The following is a 13,857-nucleotide window of genomic DNA, read 5'->3' as shown; positions in this document are numbered from 1 at the left end:
TCCAGAAGACCCCCAGGAGGCCCCAGTTCGGCGCTCACGAACTGTCCGTCACTGCAGTAGCTCCTCCGAGGGGTTCCAGTCCCGCGAAGCCCCCGGTCGGTCGTTTGTTCCGAAAGGGCCTAGACGCGGCCAAAAAGACGATGCGCAACAGTGCAACCCGCGGAAAGTGAGGTGCTTCTACTGTTGGCCTGCTGCAAACCAAAAGATGACAGCTGCTGGTGCGGCGTGCCGGTGCCGCGAAGAAGAGGCGACTAAGGCGATAACGCACACACATCCCGCTCTCAGGTCGTCTCCCCGTCCTTACAGGAGACGGGAGGGAGAAGGAGGCCAGGCTCAGGCTCACTCTCACTCTCACTCTCCAATCTCACTCACTTTCCTCAACTCTCTGTCTCCTCACTCCCCCACATCTCCTCTCTACACTCATCCTTCAGTCGTCCAGACCCTTTCGCGGCTCGCCGTACGGATACCTTCACAGGTTCAGGCACACAACGAGGCGTGCGAGCGTGTGCCACTCACACGTTCAACGTCCAATTGCAGACTGCAGCTGTTGTCCCTCCTCATCGACCACATTAAGGCAACCTGCCACCCCTCCTCGCCGCCGCAGTCCGTCATCTCACATTCTCGACCCCCCCAAGGACCAGGGAGGATTCTCCCGTTGAGAGGATGTGACCGTCTTGTTTTTTTTTTGCCCTCCCCTCTTCCATCGGGCTGCCCGCGGTTTGCTCCCCAAATTAAATCTTCTGCCCAGTCGTCTTGGCCTCGCACCTCCCCGCTTCGATCGCCATTGCATAACGGAGTAGATCCAGTGTCATGATCTGATCCGATCATGGCACCCACATGAAGCGATCCATCTCATTACTCAGCTCTTAACCCAACACTGGCCCTTTGTCAACTTCGCATCGTGGCTTTTTTTAGTTGTATCTTTTTCTTCTGGTCCTCTTGGCTGCTCTGGGAGAGATATCCGCGTCTCCAGCATGGTCTACTGCGGTAAGCCGTCGAAAGGCTGTTCCAACTGTCGTGAGCGCAAGATCAGGGTAAGTTCCCTATCCTTGTTGTAGACATCTCGCAACTCGTGCAGCTAGGTCTGCTCTCGTCGTTGATTGCCAAAAGTTTCTTGCACGTCGGCGGGGAGGCAACGTCTTCTCGGACGGCGGGAGAGGCTTCTGACTTTAGGCTAATGACGATGCCAACAGTGTGATCAAAAGGAGCCCGGCTGTGGCCAGTGTGAGAAGCGACAGCAACAATGTCCTGGCTACCGAAACCTCGTCGACCTCATGTTCCGAGATGAGAGTTCACACGTCATCAAAAAAGCTGCCAAAACGAAGGCAAGGGGTCGATTAAAGAATGCACAGGCCTCGAGTGCCGGATCGTCCTCCGAAAATGTAATAGCAAGCACCGACCACGACAGCTCCGATCCGAGTCCTCCTGGAACGGCCGTGAGACCTAGCGTTCGGCGCCAATATCCACCTCGTCCCATGGAAACCACGATGCAGAATATGACTATTAGGCATCGGCCGCGGCAGATCCAATGGTCATCCTCCTCCTCCGATAGCGATGACGACGAAGACGAGCCTTGGTCAATGGCACCACGCGCAAGGCCTCTGTACTCTTTGTCGCCCTCATATCAGGAACGTGGCACGGCCTTTTTCTTTTCTCGCTATGTCTCCATGGACGAGAATGCCTGCCATCAAAATTATGACTTCATCTTTGATATCTGGCGCCCCGCCAGCATGCTGCCCAGTCGACAGGCGGACGGCGTGATGGCTAGTATAGCTGCTGTGGGCTTGGCAGGCCTTTCGCACCTGACAATGTGTGCAGAAATGATGGACTGGTCGCGTCGGAGCTACGGCGCCGCTCTCAAAATGACAAATGATGCTCTGAGGGACCCAGTTGAAGCCGTCAAGGACACCACCATGTTGTCCATTCTCGTGTTGGGGACCTACGAAATGTTGAGCGGTCGTACCAACCAGACAGTGAGAGCATGGCAAAACCATCTCAACGGTGCCTCTGCTCTAGCCAAGATGCGAGGCCTCGGCCAGTTCACAACTAGAGCGGGGGCACGAATGTTCATGATGCTGACACAGATCGTCCTCATCAACTGTATGCAAAGAGACATGCCCATGCCGCAGTCTCTCATCGACCTCCGGAACCAGCTGGGTATGCTTTCGGGGGGAACTGACCCTGGCTGGCGATTATCTGGTCCCATATATAAGGTCATGCAGCTGCGGTACGACATTAACAGCGGGAAACTTAACCAAACGGCCGATATCATCAACCAACTGTCCAGCGTCGATCAAGACTTTGCCGATGTCATTGCCGATTTGCCTGAAACGTGGAGATACAGATCTGTGAGGCTTGCGACATCACACCCATCCGTTTTCGATGGTCACCGCTGTGATGTATACGCCACGCTGGGGCTGGCTGCGACTTGGAACGGCGTCCGATCGATAAGAATGATGGTACACGAGACCATCCTCGGAGAGCTTTTCAAATGCTTTCAAGGTCAACACATTATGCTCTGGCCGTACGAGGCAAAATTACAGCTGGCAAAGTCTGTCGAATTGTTGGAGAAACTTTGCGAAACTGTGTTGGCCAGCATTCCTCAACATTTCGGCGTTGTCAATTTTAGAGACGCTCTGTTTGGAGGCGGCGGCGGCGGCTCACCGTCAGCCATTGTACCAGTAACGAAGTCTCCGTCTCGAATTGTGCGATCTCCTTCGATTTCTGCATCGTCGTCTTCGCCGTCGTCCGTGGCTGAAACGCCGCCAGGCCCGAGGTCTTTCAATGGCCCAACTCTGCAAGACCCAACCTACGCGAAGGGCCGCAGCAACGATGCCGAGCGGTTCATGACCCTTGCTTCCGCAAGCAACACGATTGTGTGGCCGCTGTACTTGGTTGGAGTTTCATCGTGTTGTACGCAAGAAGTCAAAGACTTTGTCGTCGACCGACTGAAAGCGATACTCGAAGAGTCGGGGTTGATGCAAGCTCATGGAGTGGCACTCATGGTTCGGGACAAGGAGGTGTATATTCCGTGGTCTGATGTATCCTGGAATCGGATGCCACAGACACATATACCGTCCGACTTGATCGTTTAGATCTGGAGAGCTTAGTGAGGCGTGGTTGAATCGCTTGCTGCCTTTGTATCAATAGACATATACATAGATGGTGCGCAGAAGATCCAAGTAGCTTTGGATGCGCAGTATGATGGTCAAAAGGGGTATCATGTCTTTTCTTCGTCCCATAGCCTTCAACTATATCAGCGTTAAATCGGCCACGATGTCTCACCAGTTATCGAAATTGCCGAATCCGCCACTTTTGAACTTCTTCTTGGCCGGTTCTTCCCAAGTATCCAAGTCGGCCGCCCCCGTATCTGCAGCAGCGGAGCCCTGCGACTTCAGGTATTTGCCCACGCCAGCTCCGGCACTCCCACTGTCCACAGTGCCGTCGGCTCGGATCCGCTTGCCCGTCCACGTTGTCTTGTCGTCTTCGGTACCTCCACTCAAGGCTATTGCCTGCCTCTTCTTTTCCAGATTCTCGATCTCGCTCTTTTCCTTGAGGAACTCTTGGAACGGATCCAGATAGACCACCACGTCTTTTATGACAATCTTGTTCAAAGGTCTGTCGGACCCGTCGGTGGGAACGTCTTCCATTTTGGAAAGCACGTCGAGCCCACCAACGACCTTGCCAAATACAGTATGCTTGTTGTCCAGGTGCTTCGTTGGCCGATAGATGATGAAGAACTGGCTTGAGTTGGTATTCTTGCCTTTGTTTGCCATGCTAAGAACGCCGCGAGCATCATGCGTCAAAGGCCCGTCGAACTCGTCTTCAAAGTTCTTTCCCCAGATGCTGGTGCCGCCCTTGCCTGTGCCTGAAGGATCGCCTCCCTGGAGCATGAAGTTTCTGATGTTTCGGTGGAAGGTGACACCCTTATAATAGCCCTTCTGGGCCAATCTCGTAAAGTTCCATACCGCGCGAGGTGCGTATTCCGGATACAGTTCGATATTGAGGTCGCCCAAGTTTGTCTCTATGCGGACATATCCTTTGATCTTGACCCGTTTCGGCTTGAGCATGTACTCTTCGTCAGTCAAGAGTGCCCTCTCGCCACTCGTCTCGGGCGTGAGGCCTGTGCTGGTGAAACTGGCGGCAGCTCTGCCGTTGGTGTAGACCGCAGCATTTGACGGGATCTTCTTCTCCGTTACCATGGATTTCCTTTGGGCTGCAGATGTCGCCTTCACAACGGCACCTGAAGAGCGGTTGACGTCGGCGCCTCCATCGCGTTCCTTCCTCGCTTTCTCGACAGCCTCTTTTGCGCGCAGGACCTTGTCACCAATCCTGCCCAGCGCATCAATGTTGACATTGCCATTCTTCCGCTCCTCTTCTTGCTCTTTGCTCAGGATAGCATCTTCGCCATCCTTGAGGTATTTGAACTGGCTCAAGTCTCTGCTAGCAGCGTTCTGGGGGTCCTGCAAGGTAATGATATCCGCTCTTGTGAACTTTTCGTCGTCAACAAGATCCTGCCAGTTCTTCGCCTTGATATTCATTCGTTCGACGGTCTCCCAGGCAAAGACGTTTGCATATGTTCCATGTCGAATCGCAACGATGTGAGTGTTGTCAGTGAAGACCTTGAAGGTGACGGGATCGATCAGATCGCCTTGGCCATCGCTTAAGCCTGCGCTCCTCGAGTCGGTTTCGGCGTTCCTTGAAAAGTTCAGCTTGATCAGGTCTTTGGCGTTCAACGGCTCGCCATTGACAGGATTTGTGTTGTGCTTGTCCAACCACGAGCTGATGATTTCGACGTCGAAGATAGTACCATCCTTGGTGCAGACTGGATTCTTGAAGGGCTGGAGGCTAGCGGCACAAAAGTTGAAGGGCAAACGGCGAAAGGAGCCTCGCGACCGCGAATTGACATTAGCGCCGGCGCTGGCAGAGTAGGCATCCGATGATGACCACTCAGAATGGGTGATGTAGAGCTTGTCTGTGTTTTTGCCCATTGTCGCCGTTAACGGGAATCGGTCCTTAGGCGCTGTTGAACGAGGCTGACAGGGTTATGATGGCGGGACCGCGATGTGAAAGACGTGGGTGTTTCGTTGTAGCCGCGCCATACAATAATTGCAGAAGTTGAATCTGAGCCAGGAAATGCGATAGGAATCTTCACTAGTAATTATGCAGGAGGGGCGACTACCTTAGCGGCATCCTGAAAGGGTGGCTGCCGTGCAGTGGCACTTTGTACCTTCCATGTATGGAGCTGAGGCAAGCTGTCCTCCCTACCTTACCGGGAGGCTCCCTTACCTTCGGATACCTATGCTACCTTCGTTAGGGATATCTGCCCCCAAACACGTTGAAAGGTACCCATGTTTCGACTAGTAGCTCTGCGTAGAAACCAGTAGCGCAGTGTTCCCTGGCGTACTGACCAATGAAACTCTCCGAGTGTTGGAAGTTCCAGTAGTAAGCGTACGTAGGTACCTCGGAGCTTGGCACGCACCTCCCTCACGCTGCAAGTTTCGCGCAAGGTCCGGTTCCTGTCTGCCAGGCTGGCACTGACAGACTTCCATCTGCTACAAGCTCCCTTCAACACCGCCTCCGTGCAACGTATCCGAATTGGCCGGATTTGCTGAATTTCACGATCTCTCAGCGCCATTATCCAACCGTACCCAAGTCGCATGCCCTCTTTCGGTTCGGCATGCTACATGCGACCATCGTCTCAGTAACATCGTCGTAGATAGAGCTGGCTGGAGCTTGACACCCAAGGCGAGCATCACGCAGCGATCGCTTCCCCTCGACTTCTAGTCTACCAAACCTTAAATACCTACTCTCCGTCGCAATCTTCCGGCCTACGGTACCTGTCCTCAAGATGAAGGCCTGGCTCTATGCCTCCGTCCTGGGCATGTCCCTCTGGGCGGCTAATGCTCTGGAGGTGAAAATGGTAAGACTCCTATCTTGAAGCAATGATTGCGACATACCTAGCCCGGTGCTATCAGAAGCTAATTTGACCTCGCTGCCATAGGACCAAACGGACGAGAACAGACAGAGATGCTCAGGTAATTTCCACAGTGGCTGGAGAGCGTAGTTACTATGCACGACACGATACTGATAATGGTATAACGCAGGCATGTATAGCCGCAGTGCCTGGGGCGGACCTGTCGACCCTTACATCAACGTCATGTTCATCCCGAAGGAAGCGCCAGCGGACCAGGATCCTACCGTGAGCTTGGTCATCTTCGAGTGGAAAGACGAGGACTTGATTGGCGTTCGTGAGACTCCAGATGCAGAGAATGTAAGATACACTCGTTCGACAAGCCCGAGACCAATTGTAATGGGTGGCTGACACTCCGTTTCAACCAGAAAATCGGCATTTGCCAGGAAGCATTTGTTCAGAAGAACTACTGCAACGAGACGGATATTGGCAAGTTCATCATCGATAAGGAAGCCACGACGAAGTCGAAGAACATCATCGAAACGAAAGCCATCCACCTCAAGGAACCCCAGAGCACCAAATACATGATCAAGAAGACGGGCTATTACTGCGTCCTGACCGATAAGTTCACCGCGGGCGAGTTCACCGCTGTCGTGGAGTTCCGTAATGCCTATGGCGAGCTGCCCGCGACTCAAATTCCGAAGCTACCCTTCTACGGAGGAATCACTATTCTCTATGCCTTAGTTGCCGTATTCTGGGGCTTTTTGTACTACCAGCACCGCCATGATATTCGTAAGTCGAAAGGTTCAATGCAGTTGTTGCCCATCTAATCACAATCGCAGTACCGGTTCAGAACTACATTACGGCCATCATCATCTTCCTTGTTGTGGAGATGCTCTTGACATGGGGCTTCTATGGTAAGGTTCCCTTTTTTCAGTTGCAAGAAATTAAATTGACCTAAGACAGACTACCTCAACCGAAATGGTGCGAATATCGGCTCCAAGGTGTTACTAGTAATAGTAGCCATTTTGAACGCCGCTCGCAACTCGTTCTCTTTCTTTTTGTTGCTCATTGTCTGCATGGGATATGGTGTAGTCAAACACACGCTTGGACGAACGATGATCTGGGTACGCTGGCTTGCGATTGCCCACTTTGTCTTCGGGCTCGTGTATGCGATCACCAGCTTGCTGATTACCCCAGACGCTGCTGGTAAGCCGTTATATCCTCATTACTCAAGCTACCCAGACCGTTGTAGACTAATACACCATAGGTCCCTTCGTGCTTCTCATCGTCCTCCCTCTTGCAGGTACACTCACCGGATTCTACATCTGGACGCTAAACTCCCTGAACTTCACGCTCAAGGACCTGCGTGAGCGCAAGCAGCATGCAAAGGAAGCCATGTACAAGAAGCTATGGTGGTGTATCCTGATCAGTATTTTTGTCATCTTCGGCTTTTTCTTCTTCAACAGCTTCAGCTTCGCATCAGTCAGCGACCCCGACTACGTTCCCTTCCACTGGAAGTCGCGGTGGTTCGTTCTCGATGGCTGGCTGAATCTTGTCTACTTCGCCGATGTGGCATTCATTGCCTACGTCTGGAGACCGACGGCGAACAACCGACGCTTCGCCATGAGTGACGAAATTGCACAAGACGATGATGGCACGTTCACGATGGCTGATATTGGCGGCATTGACTCGGACGATGACGACGAGGAAGCCCAACTGGGCAAGAACAACACCACTGCTCCATCATCCACTCCTGGCCACGGTGGCTCCTCGGCCGCACCGGCGAGCATGCCCCAAGCGCAGCCACAAAGACACATCCCTCGCGAGTCTTTGGATGGAGAGACCATCTTCGCAGTGGGAGAAGATGGCGACAGGTTCTCGGATGATTCTGATGAGGAAGACGCCAAGCTTGTAAGCAAGAAATAGACGGTGGGCATTTTGGGTTCCGGGCATCGGAAAAAGTAGCAATTGCGTAACTGCAGTGTAAAGTATGCACTTCAAGGGCGGCGTTGGCGCAGTATACTCGGTTTCCGTCATTCAGGAGAGAAGATTCATTGTCATGTAGAGGTCGGGGGTACCCCATTGTCAATTATATGATCGCAAATAATGCTCTCGAGTCTGCTCTCGTTTGGTATTATTTTACAGGTGGTTCCTAAACTAAAAGTACACGACAAGTCTTACACGTCGCCGCCAAAGCCGACAGGACGCCTCTTTCCGTCGTTCTCAGGCAAGATGGCCATGGCCTTGTAGACCTTACCCATCCCGCCGGGGCCACGGTCCACAAGACGCTTCCATGCACCCTCGATGGCCTGCGCCTTGTCAGCGGCCGCATTGGCTTTGACTTGCTTTATCAACACCTCGGCACGCTCTTTGATGCCCATCTGACCCAGAAATGCGCCCTGGTCGACCGGTCCGTGGACCTCAACACCCTCACTCGCGACCATCGCTGCCTCAGCGATGGCGGTGAAGTCGACGTCGGCGCTCAGGTCGACGAGACCGGGTTCCGAGAAGGGACTGACGCGGCGGTGACGGCGGATGCCTCTCAGAGAGTTGATGGGGACGGTGTCGGACGTGCCGTAATCCAGGATCAGTGCCGCACCAGAGGGCCGGGCTTTGGGATGCTGCTTTGAGCCACCGATGCGGCTGGCAAAGTCGGCGGCGTAGATGGAAGCGTCGGGGCAGATCTCGGCTACGGCGTCCGGGACGGTGGCTTTCAGACGGCGGTAGCGGGATGAAGTCTCGGGGACGTAACGCGAGTGGCGGGTTGGGCCTGTGGCGAGCGTCATTTGGAAATCGGGGATCGGGTCGCCCTGTTCTGATTTCGGTATGTTCATGGTCGCGTGGGTGGCGTCTGGCGGTGTCGGCGAGACGAGCATCTCGCGCCATTCGATCTTGGGTCCTTCAGGTTCACGAGGAGGGGGGGTTCTCGGGGCAGGTTGTCCTGGTATGGGCTCTTTGGGCGGGGAAGGGGGGACGGTGACGGCTTGGAAGGCGTGGATGGGGAGCGCATCGAAGAACTCATGTGCCACAATCAGGGGCATCTTCTCGGGGCCTGGAGATGGTATCAGCCTTTCGAGTCCTCCCGAAGCCGCAACGGATTCATGGTGCTTACTTTGAGGGATAGACTTAATGGTCTCGGTCCAGACAATGGGTAAGTTGGTCCGCTTGCAAACGCTGTGATAGCCGACTTTGGATTCGGTCATGGGCGCGTCAGGACCGCAAAGGAGGTTCTTCTGTGCCTCTCGGAGCTGAGGGCTGGCCTCAACCATGTAGATGGCGTCGATGCTCTGCGCAAAACCCTTGAAGTTCTGCACAGTCTATATACGGAATGTCAGTCGTCAACGTTCACTTGCCCCAGGCAACTCAATTCCACTTACACGAAGCATGTCGTCCATTAGAGTGCCACGCCCGGGACCGACCTCCATGAGCTCGACGCCCTTACTAGGCTTGCCCTGGCTCAACCACTCCGCAACGAACCAGATGCCAATCAGTTCGCCGAATATCTGGGAAATCTCGGGCGACGTAACAAAGTCTCCCTTCAAGCCGAACTGGTCTCTGTTCTCTTCGGCCAAACCCGTATAGTATCCGTCAATGTCACCGGTCAGACACATGCGCATATAGCTCGCGAGAGGTACGGGGCCGGTCATCTATGACATGAACAACATTAGAGGAATGCAATCAACGTTAAGGAAGAGCGCAGGTGTAGTACCGAGATAGCCTCAGCCAGTTGCTTTGCCAAAGGCGTGGACCATTTCCTCTCCTCTCCATCCCGCCTTGAGACCGTGCTTGAAAAGCATCTGGAAGCATGCGCTGCGCTGGTCCGCTGCACGGCGCGGGATATGGTAGCGCCACGAAGGCCATCCAACAAAATTCTTTGACGAGATAGTCGCTGCATCTTTGCGTATTTCCACAGGTTCTCTTTGCTACTTCGAGTAAATTTCTGGGCTTCAACGAGCTGTCGGGATCATCGCGGGATTCCTCAAGAAAGAGAGGAGCCCTTAGTAGCACATGTGCATGTGGAACTGCAATTCGAGGAGGGGTTTCTCGTTTCGGGTGAGGCAGGTAGCCTTGTACCTACGACGTTCGCTTCGTCCGGTTCGTTTACGGCTGCGCGTCGTGAGAGTTTCCAGTGACAAGCAAGGAGCAGCTTCTGGAGCTTTGTCAAACCAAACTTTTGGGGTACGATAAGATAAGGGAAGCCTGCAATTCCGGGACGCTACCCACCTAGCTCTGGTTGTGACTTGCATGAGCTCCCGCCGCCGGGTCCCCGAGAAAAAACAAAAGAATGGGACAAAGTCGGAGCATGGTAGCCGCCGAGTCGCCGCGCCTGATCCCTGCTTCACTGCACCACCTGAACGGCAGCGCGATTGCAAGTCGTAGGCTATTTCCAAGTGGCTTAAACTACGACGAAACTGCCACACACGAGTCCCCTCCCGACAACCCCTCTCGAGACGAAGATTGGAGACTCACCTACATCACATGCTTTCTTAGTTAACAAGAGGCTTTCCCGTCTGTTGCGCCCAAATCCACAACCACCCTCGCCGCCGACCATGGCGAGCAACGCCAAGTCGAGGTGGGCAGACAGCGCAGAGGACGCAGCCTTGGATGCAAAACTAAAGCGAGAAAAGGGGGACAAGAAACGTTTGAAAGCCGAAAAGGCGCGCAAAGCCGCCGAGGCGGAACGATTGGCGCAGCAGGCGAGGGCGGCGAAGAGCAGCAATGGAACTGAGAACGACGGCGACGTCAACGACAGCACACGGCCAGCGAAACGGCGCAAGTTCACGCCCGACGCAGAAGACGGGACAACAACAGCCAATGGCGACAACGGTGCGCCACCAGATGCAAAAGAGGGCGCGGCGAAGCTCATGCGCTTCCCCGTCGGCCACTGGGGCAAGTGCCGGAGCGTGGAGAACTACGACAAGCTCAACGATATCGAGGAAGGCACATACGGCTGGGTATCGCGGGCCAAGGAAGCTTCTAGTGGCAAGGTCGTTGCGCTCAAGAGGTTGAAGATCGAACCAAGTGATCGCAACGGGCTGCCTGTGACGGGGCTGCGAGAGATACAGATCCTGCGAGACTGCAGCCATCGCAATATCGTCAACCTTGAGGAGGTTGTTGTGGGGGACGACACCTCAAAGATTGAAAAGTACGAAACCTATACATCTATCAGCCTGCTTTCTTAGTGGTGGCAACGCTAACAACAGAGTTTGTAGTATCTTCCTAGTACTAGAGTTCGTCGAACACGACCTTAAGAGCATCCTAGAAGACATGCCCGAACCCTTCCTCCTCTCCGAAGTCAAAACCCTCCTCCGGCAACTAACCGCCGGCGTCGCCTACCTCCACGACAACTGGATCCTCCACCGCGACCTCAAAACCTCGAACCTCCTCCTCAACAACCGCGGCCAGCTCAAGATAGCAGACTTTGGCATGGCACGGTACGTCGGCGACCCGGCCCCGAAGCTGACCCAGCTCGTCGTGACGCTGTGGTATCGCTCGCCCGAGCTGCTTCTCGGCGCGAAGGCCTACGGCAAGGCCGTCGATATATGGAGCGTGGGCTGCATCTTTGGCGAGCTCCTGACGCGGGAGCCGCTGTTGCAAGGCACCAACGAGGTCGACCAGGTGACCAAGATTTTTGAGCTCTGCGGCGTGCCGACGCAGGAGAAGTGGCCCTCGTTCAGGAGCCTGCCCAACGCGCGGTCTCTGCGATTTCCTAAGACGCCCAATGTCACAGGGTCCATGATTCGGACCAAGTTTACCACACTGACGAATGCCGGATGTAAGTTGCTCAACGACCTGCTTTCGTTGAACCCGGATTCGAGGCCGTCGGCCAAGGAGATGCTGGAGCACAAATATTTTAGGGAGGATCCGAAGCCCAAGAAGGAGGGCATGTTTCCAACGTTCCCCAGCAAAGCTGGCCAGGAGAAGAGGCGAAGACATGAACCGAATGCTCCCGTCCGCGGGCAGAATGCAGCAGATCTGGGTGATGTCGACTTTAGCGGCATCTTCCAGGGCAGAGACAAGGAAGAGAAAGGCGGTGGATTCTCACTCAGGATGGTGTAAGAGAAGAGTTGATAGTTCATACGGCCATGTATCAGCCAGTATCATCAATTAAGCTATATATCAAGATAACACTCATAAACGTCTTGAGTTTACCTATATGCGGAGTCATATTTTGCCCGACCATGCTTTGACACGTAACGCCGCCCTTGGTGTTGTGTAGAAATGACTACCGTAAATGATTACCGCTGGACTCTTGTTCCTCGCTCTTGTTAGGCCCCCCAAAGCAACTAGATATTCAAAAATTACAGATGAAAATTTTTGGTCATTATTGAACACGTCGTTAAAACATGCCCACTCCCGCCACAAACCATGTGAAACTGGCCACCGTGAGAACGCTCATACCGACAGCCATGCTGAGAGCCTTGCTGTCGAGACCAGACGCAGCAGAGCACGTTGCGCAGTTCCACTCGTTCAGGGGCTTGTATTCTTGAGCCTTGTACATGCCAAACTTGAAGCTGGAATAAACACCAAGGTAGCCAGGCTGAGCGGTAGCACTGACGCTCGATTCCGCGTCGTAGATGACAAGAGTGTATTCGTCGTTTCGCAACGGCGCTGAGGGGTCGGTCGCCTGCACGCTCGAATCCCAGGTGAAGGAGGCGGGCTGAGCAAAGGTCATGTTCTGTGTCAATGTCCAGGTCTGAGCCATGGATGAGCACGAAACAAGGACATCGATGGCCGTAGGAGAGGCTTGAAGGTTTGTGTAGTTCCATCCCCAGGTGACAAAGTCTCCTATTTTGTAAAGGTTGATAGACTGAGCCGTGGCCGCTGGCGTGACCATGGTAATGCCACCAGCCGGATCTGTGTCATCGAAAGAGGTCGCCTTGGACTTGCTGGTGCCTGTCTTGGTGCCAGTGCCCGTCTCAGTGCCTGTGGGAAGCTTTGCGGTGTTGAGGTTGGTGGTCTTCGCGCCGCCGGTGTTTGTCGCCTGTGCCGTTCCTGTTGCTGTGGCGCCAGTCTGAGCAGTCGCGGTCTGAGTTGCGGCAGCTGGTGAGTAAAGTTAGCTATGGAGGTTCACAAACACAATGTGACGACGGGAAGATCCCGGGGGAAACGTGGCACGACATACCGGTTGAGGATTGATCGTTTTGCCGCACAACCAGGGCATCGACATCTGGAAGCCACTTGGGCCAGGCGGAGGCCAGAGGAGTGAAGACGGCAAGGCCGAGAGCGAGAGACTGAACGGCCTTCATTTCGATGTGGGAGGAGGTAGGTTCCCGGTGAAATTGATGAGTGTGTGTTGAATTTGAGGACGAGGTTCCTAGCGGAAGGACGTCGTCGAGGCCTTCAAAATTAACCAAAATGGTTTAAAAAGCGAGTGCAGTCGGTCGAGAAGGACGTTCTTGGTGTCTTTGGATATTCGGTATCGAATAGTCGTGGTTGAGGGAGATGGTGTTCGATCGTGGCCACCCCTTTTTTCGCAGTAAATTCGTAATAACAAAACCTGGGGGGTTGTCGTTGGCTTGTCAAGTAATTCGGGACCCGGGAGAATTGTGCTTGGTTTGTGAATTCCTCCTCTTTCAATAAACGGCCAAAAACGAGCGGGTAGAATCAAGCGAGTGTCGATGTTTCGAATTAAACAGCAAAAAAGGCGGACGTCGAGAAAGGGCGTTTGAATTGCTGCTGGGAAGCAAATCACATCAGGATGGGAGGAAAGAGGAGTCGACCAGGAGAGGGAGGAAGTAGAGGCACCAGCAGGCAGGCTAACTAAGAAGGCGCTGGAATGGGAGGAGAGATTTCGGGGCGGGTTCAACAGGAGGGAACGTGGATGGGGCTCCGATTGATTAGGTTTGGTGGATCCACAGCAACCAAGGCCCATCCCCCGAATGTGCAAGTGACTCTCGGGGAGGGCAGGGGGGTCGGGGGGGATTTCCCAGCGTCTC

General features: G+C 54.1%; 7 protein-coding genes across 7 annotated transcripts; 4 read left to right on the top strand and 3 right to left on the bottom strand.

Moving 5' to 3' along the window:
* Positions 1 to 205: 205 nt before the first annotated feature.
* CCOS01_02459 (uncharacterized protein) lies at positions 206 to 814 on the top strand (the record flags this gene model as incomplete). The annotated part of the gene is made up of 1 exon (XM_060450649.1): positions 206 to 814. The coding sequence occupies one exon, from the start codon at positions 206 to 208 to the stop codon at positions 812 to 814; it is 609 nt and encodes a 202-aa protein (XP_060319299.1).
* Positions 815 to 974: 160 nt separating this feature from the next.
* CCOS01_02458 (uncharacterized protein) lies at positions 975 to 3,095 on the top strand (the record flags this gene model as incomplete). The annotated part of the gene is made up of 2 exons (XM_060450648.1): positions 975 to 1,034; positions 1,194 to 3,095. The coding sequence occupies 2 exons, from the start codon at positions 975 to 977 to the stop codon at positions 3,093 to 3,095; spliced, it is 1,962 nt and encodes a 653-aa protein (XP_060319298.1).
* A 186-nt stretch (positions 3,096 to 3,281) lies between these two features.
* Positions 3,282 to 4,991, bottom strand: CCOS01_02457 (peptidyl-prolyl cis-trans isomerase-like 2; the record flags this gene model as incomplete). The annotated part of the gene is made up of 1 exon (XM_060450647.1): positions 3,282 to 4,991. The coding sequence occupies one exon, from the start codon at positions 4,989 to 4,991 to the stop codon at positions 3,282 to 3,284; it is 1,710 nt and encodes a 569-aa protein (XP_060319297.1).
* Positions 4,992 to 5,851: 860 nt separating this feature from the next.
* CCOS01_02456 (uncharacterized protein) lies at positions 5,852 to 7,843 on the top strand (the record flags this gene model as incomplete). Its single annotated transcript, XM_060450646.1, has 7 exons — positions 5,852 to 5,923; positions 6,005 to 6,038; positions 6,108 to 6,274; positions 6,343 to 6,706; positions 6,757 to 6,831; positions 6,881 to 7,123; positions 7,185 to 7,843. 7 exons carry the CDS (start codon positions 5,852 to 5,854, stop codon positions 7,841 to 7,843), a joined length of 1,614 nt encoding a protein of 537 aa, XP_060319296.1.
* Positions 7,844 to 8,094: 251 nt separating this feature from the next.
* On the bottom strand, positions 8,095 to 9,812 carry CCOS01_02455 (uncharacterized protein; the record flags this gene model as incomplete). Its single annotated transcript, XM_060450645.1, has 4 exons — positions 8,095 to 8,969; positions 9,030 to 9,234; positions 9,295 to 9,564; positions 9,627 to 9,812. 4 exons carry the CDS (start codon positions 9,810 to 9,812, stop codon positions 8,095 to 8,097), a joined length of 1,536 nt encoding a protein of 511 aa, XP_060319295.1.
* Positions 9,813 to 10,467: 655 nt separating this feature from the next.
* CCOS01_02454 (uncharacterized protein) lies at positions 10,468 to 11,977 on the top strand (the record flags this gene model as incomplete). Its single annotated transcript, XM_060450644.1, has 2 exons — positions 10,468 to 11,063; positions 11,131 to 11,977. The coding sequence occupies 2 exons, from the start codon at positions 10,468 to 10,470 to the stop codon at positions 11,975 to 11,977; spliced, it is 1,443 nt and encodes a 480-aa protein (XP_060319294.1).
* Positions 11,978 to 12,257: 280 nt separating this feature from the next.
* On the bottom strand, positions 12,258 to 13,167 carry CCOS01_02453 (uncharacterized protein; the record flags this gene model as incomplete). Its single annotated transcript, XM_060450643.1, has 2 exons — positions 12,258 to 12,961; positions 13,044 to 13,167. The coding sequence occupies 2 exons, from the start codon at positions 13,165 to 13,167 to the stop codon at positions 12,258 to 12,260; spliced, it is 828 nt and encodes a 275-aa protein (XP_060319293.1).
* Between the last annotated feature and the right edge of the window lie 690 nt (positions 13,168 to 13,857).

Source organism: Colletotrichum costaricense, assembly GCF_030867565.1.
Source record: "Colletotrichum costaricense strain IMI 309622 chromosome Unknown Scaffold_2.1, whole genome shotgun sequence".
In the NCBI taxonomy this organism is placed as follows: domain Eukaryota; kingdom Fungi; phylum Ascomycota; class Sordariomycetes; order Glomerellales; family Glomerellaceae; genus Colletotrichum; species Colletotrichum costaricense.
The sequence above is the reverse complement of the archived record's forward strand: the minus strand, read 5'-3'. Positions and strand labels throughout refer to the sequence as shown.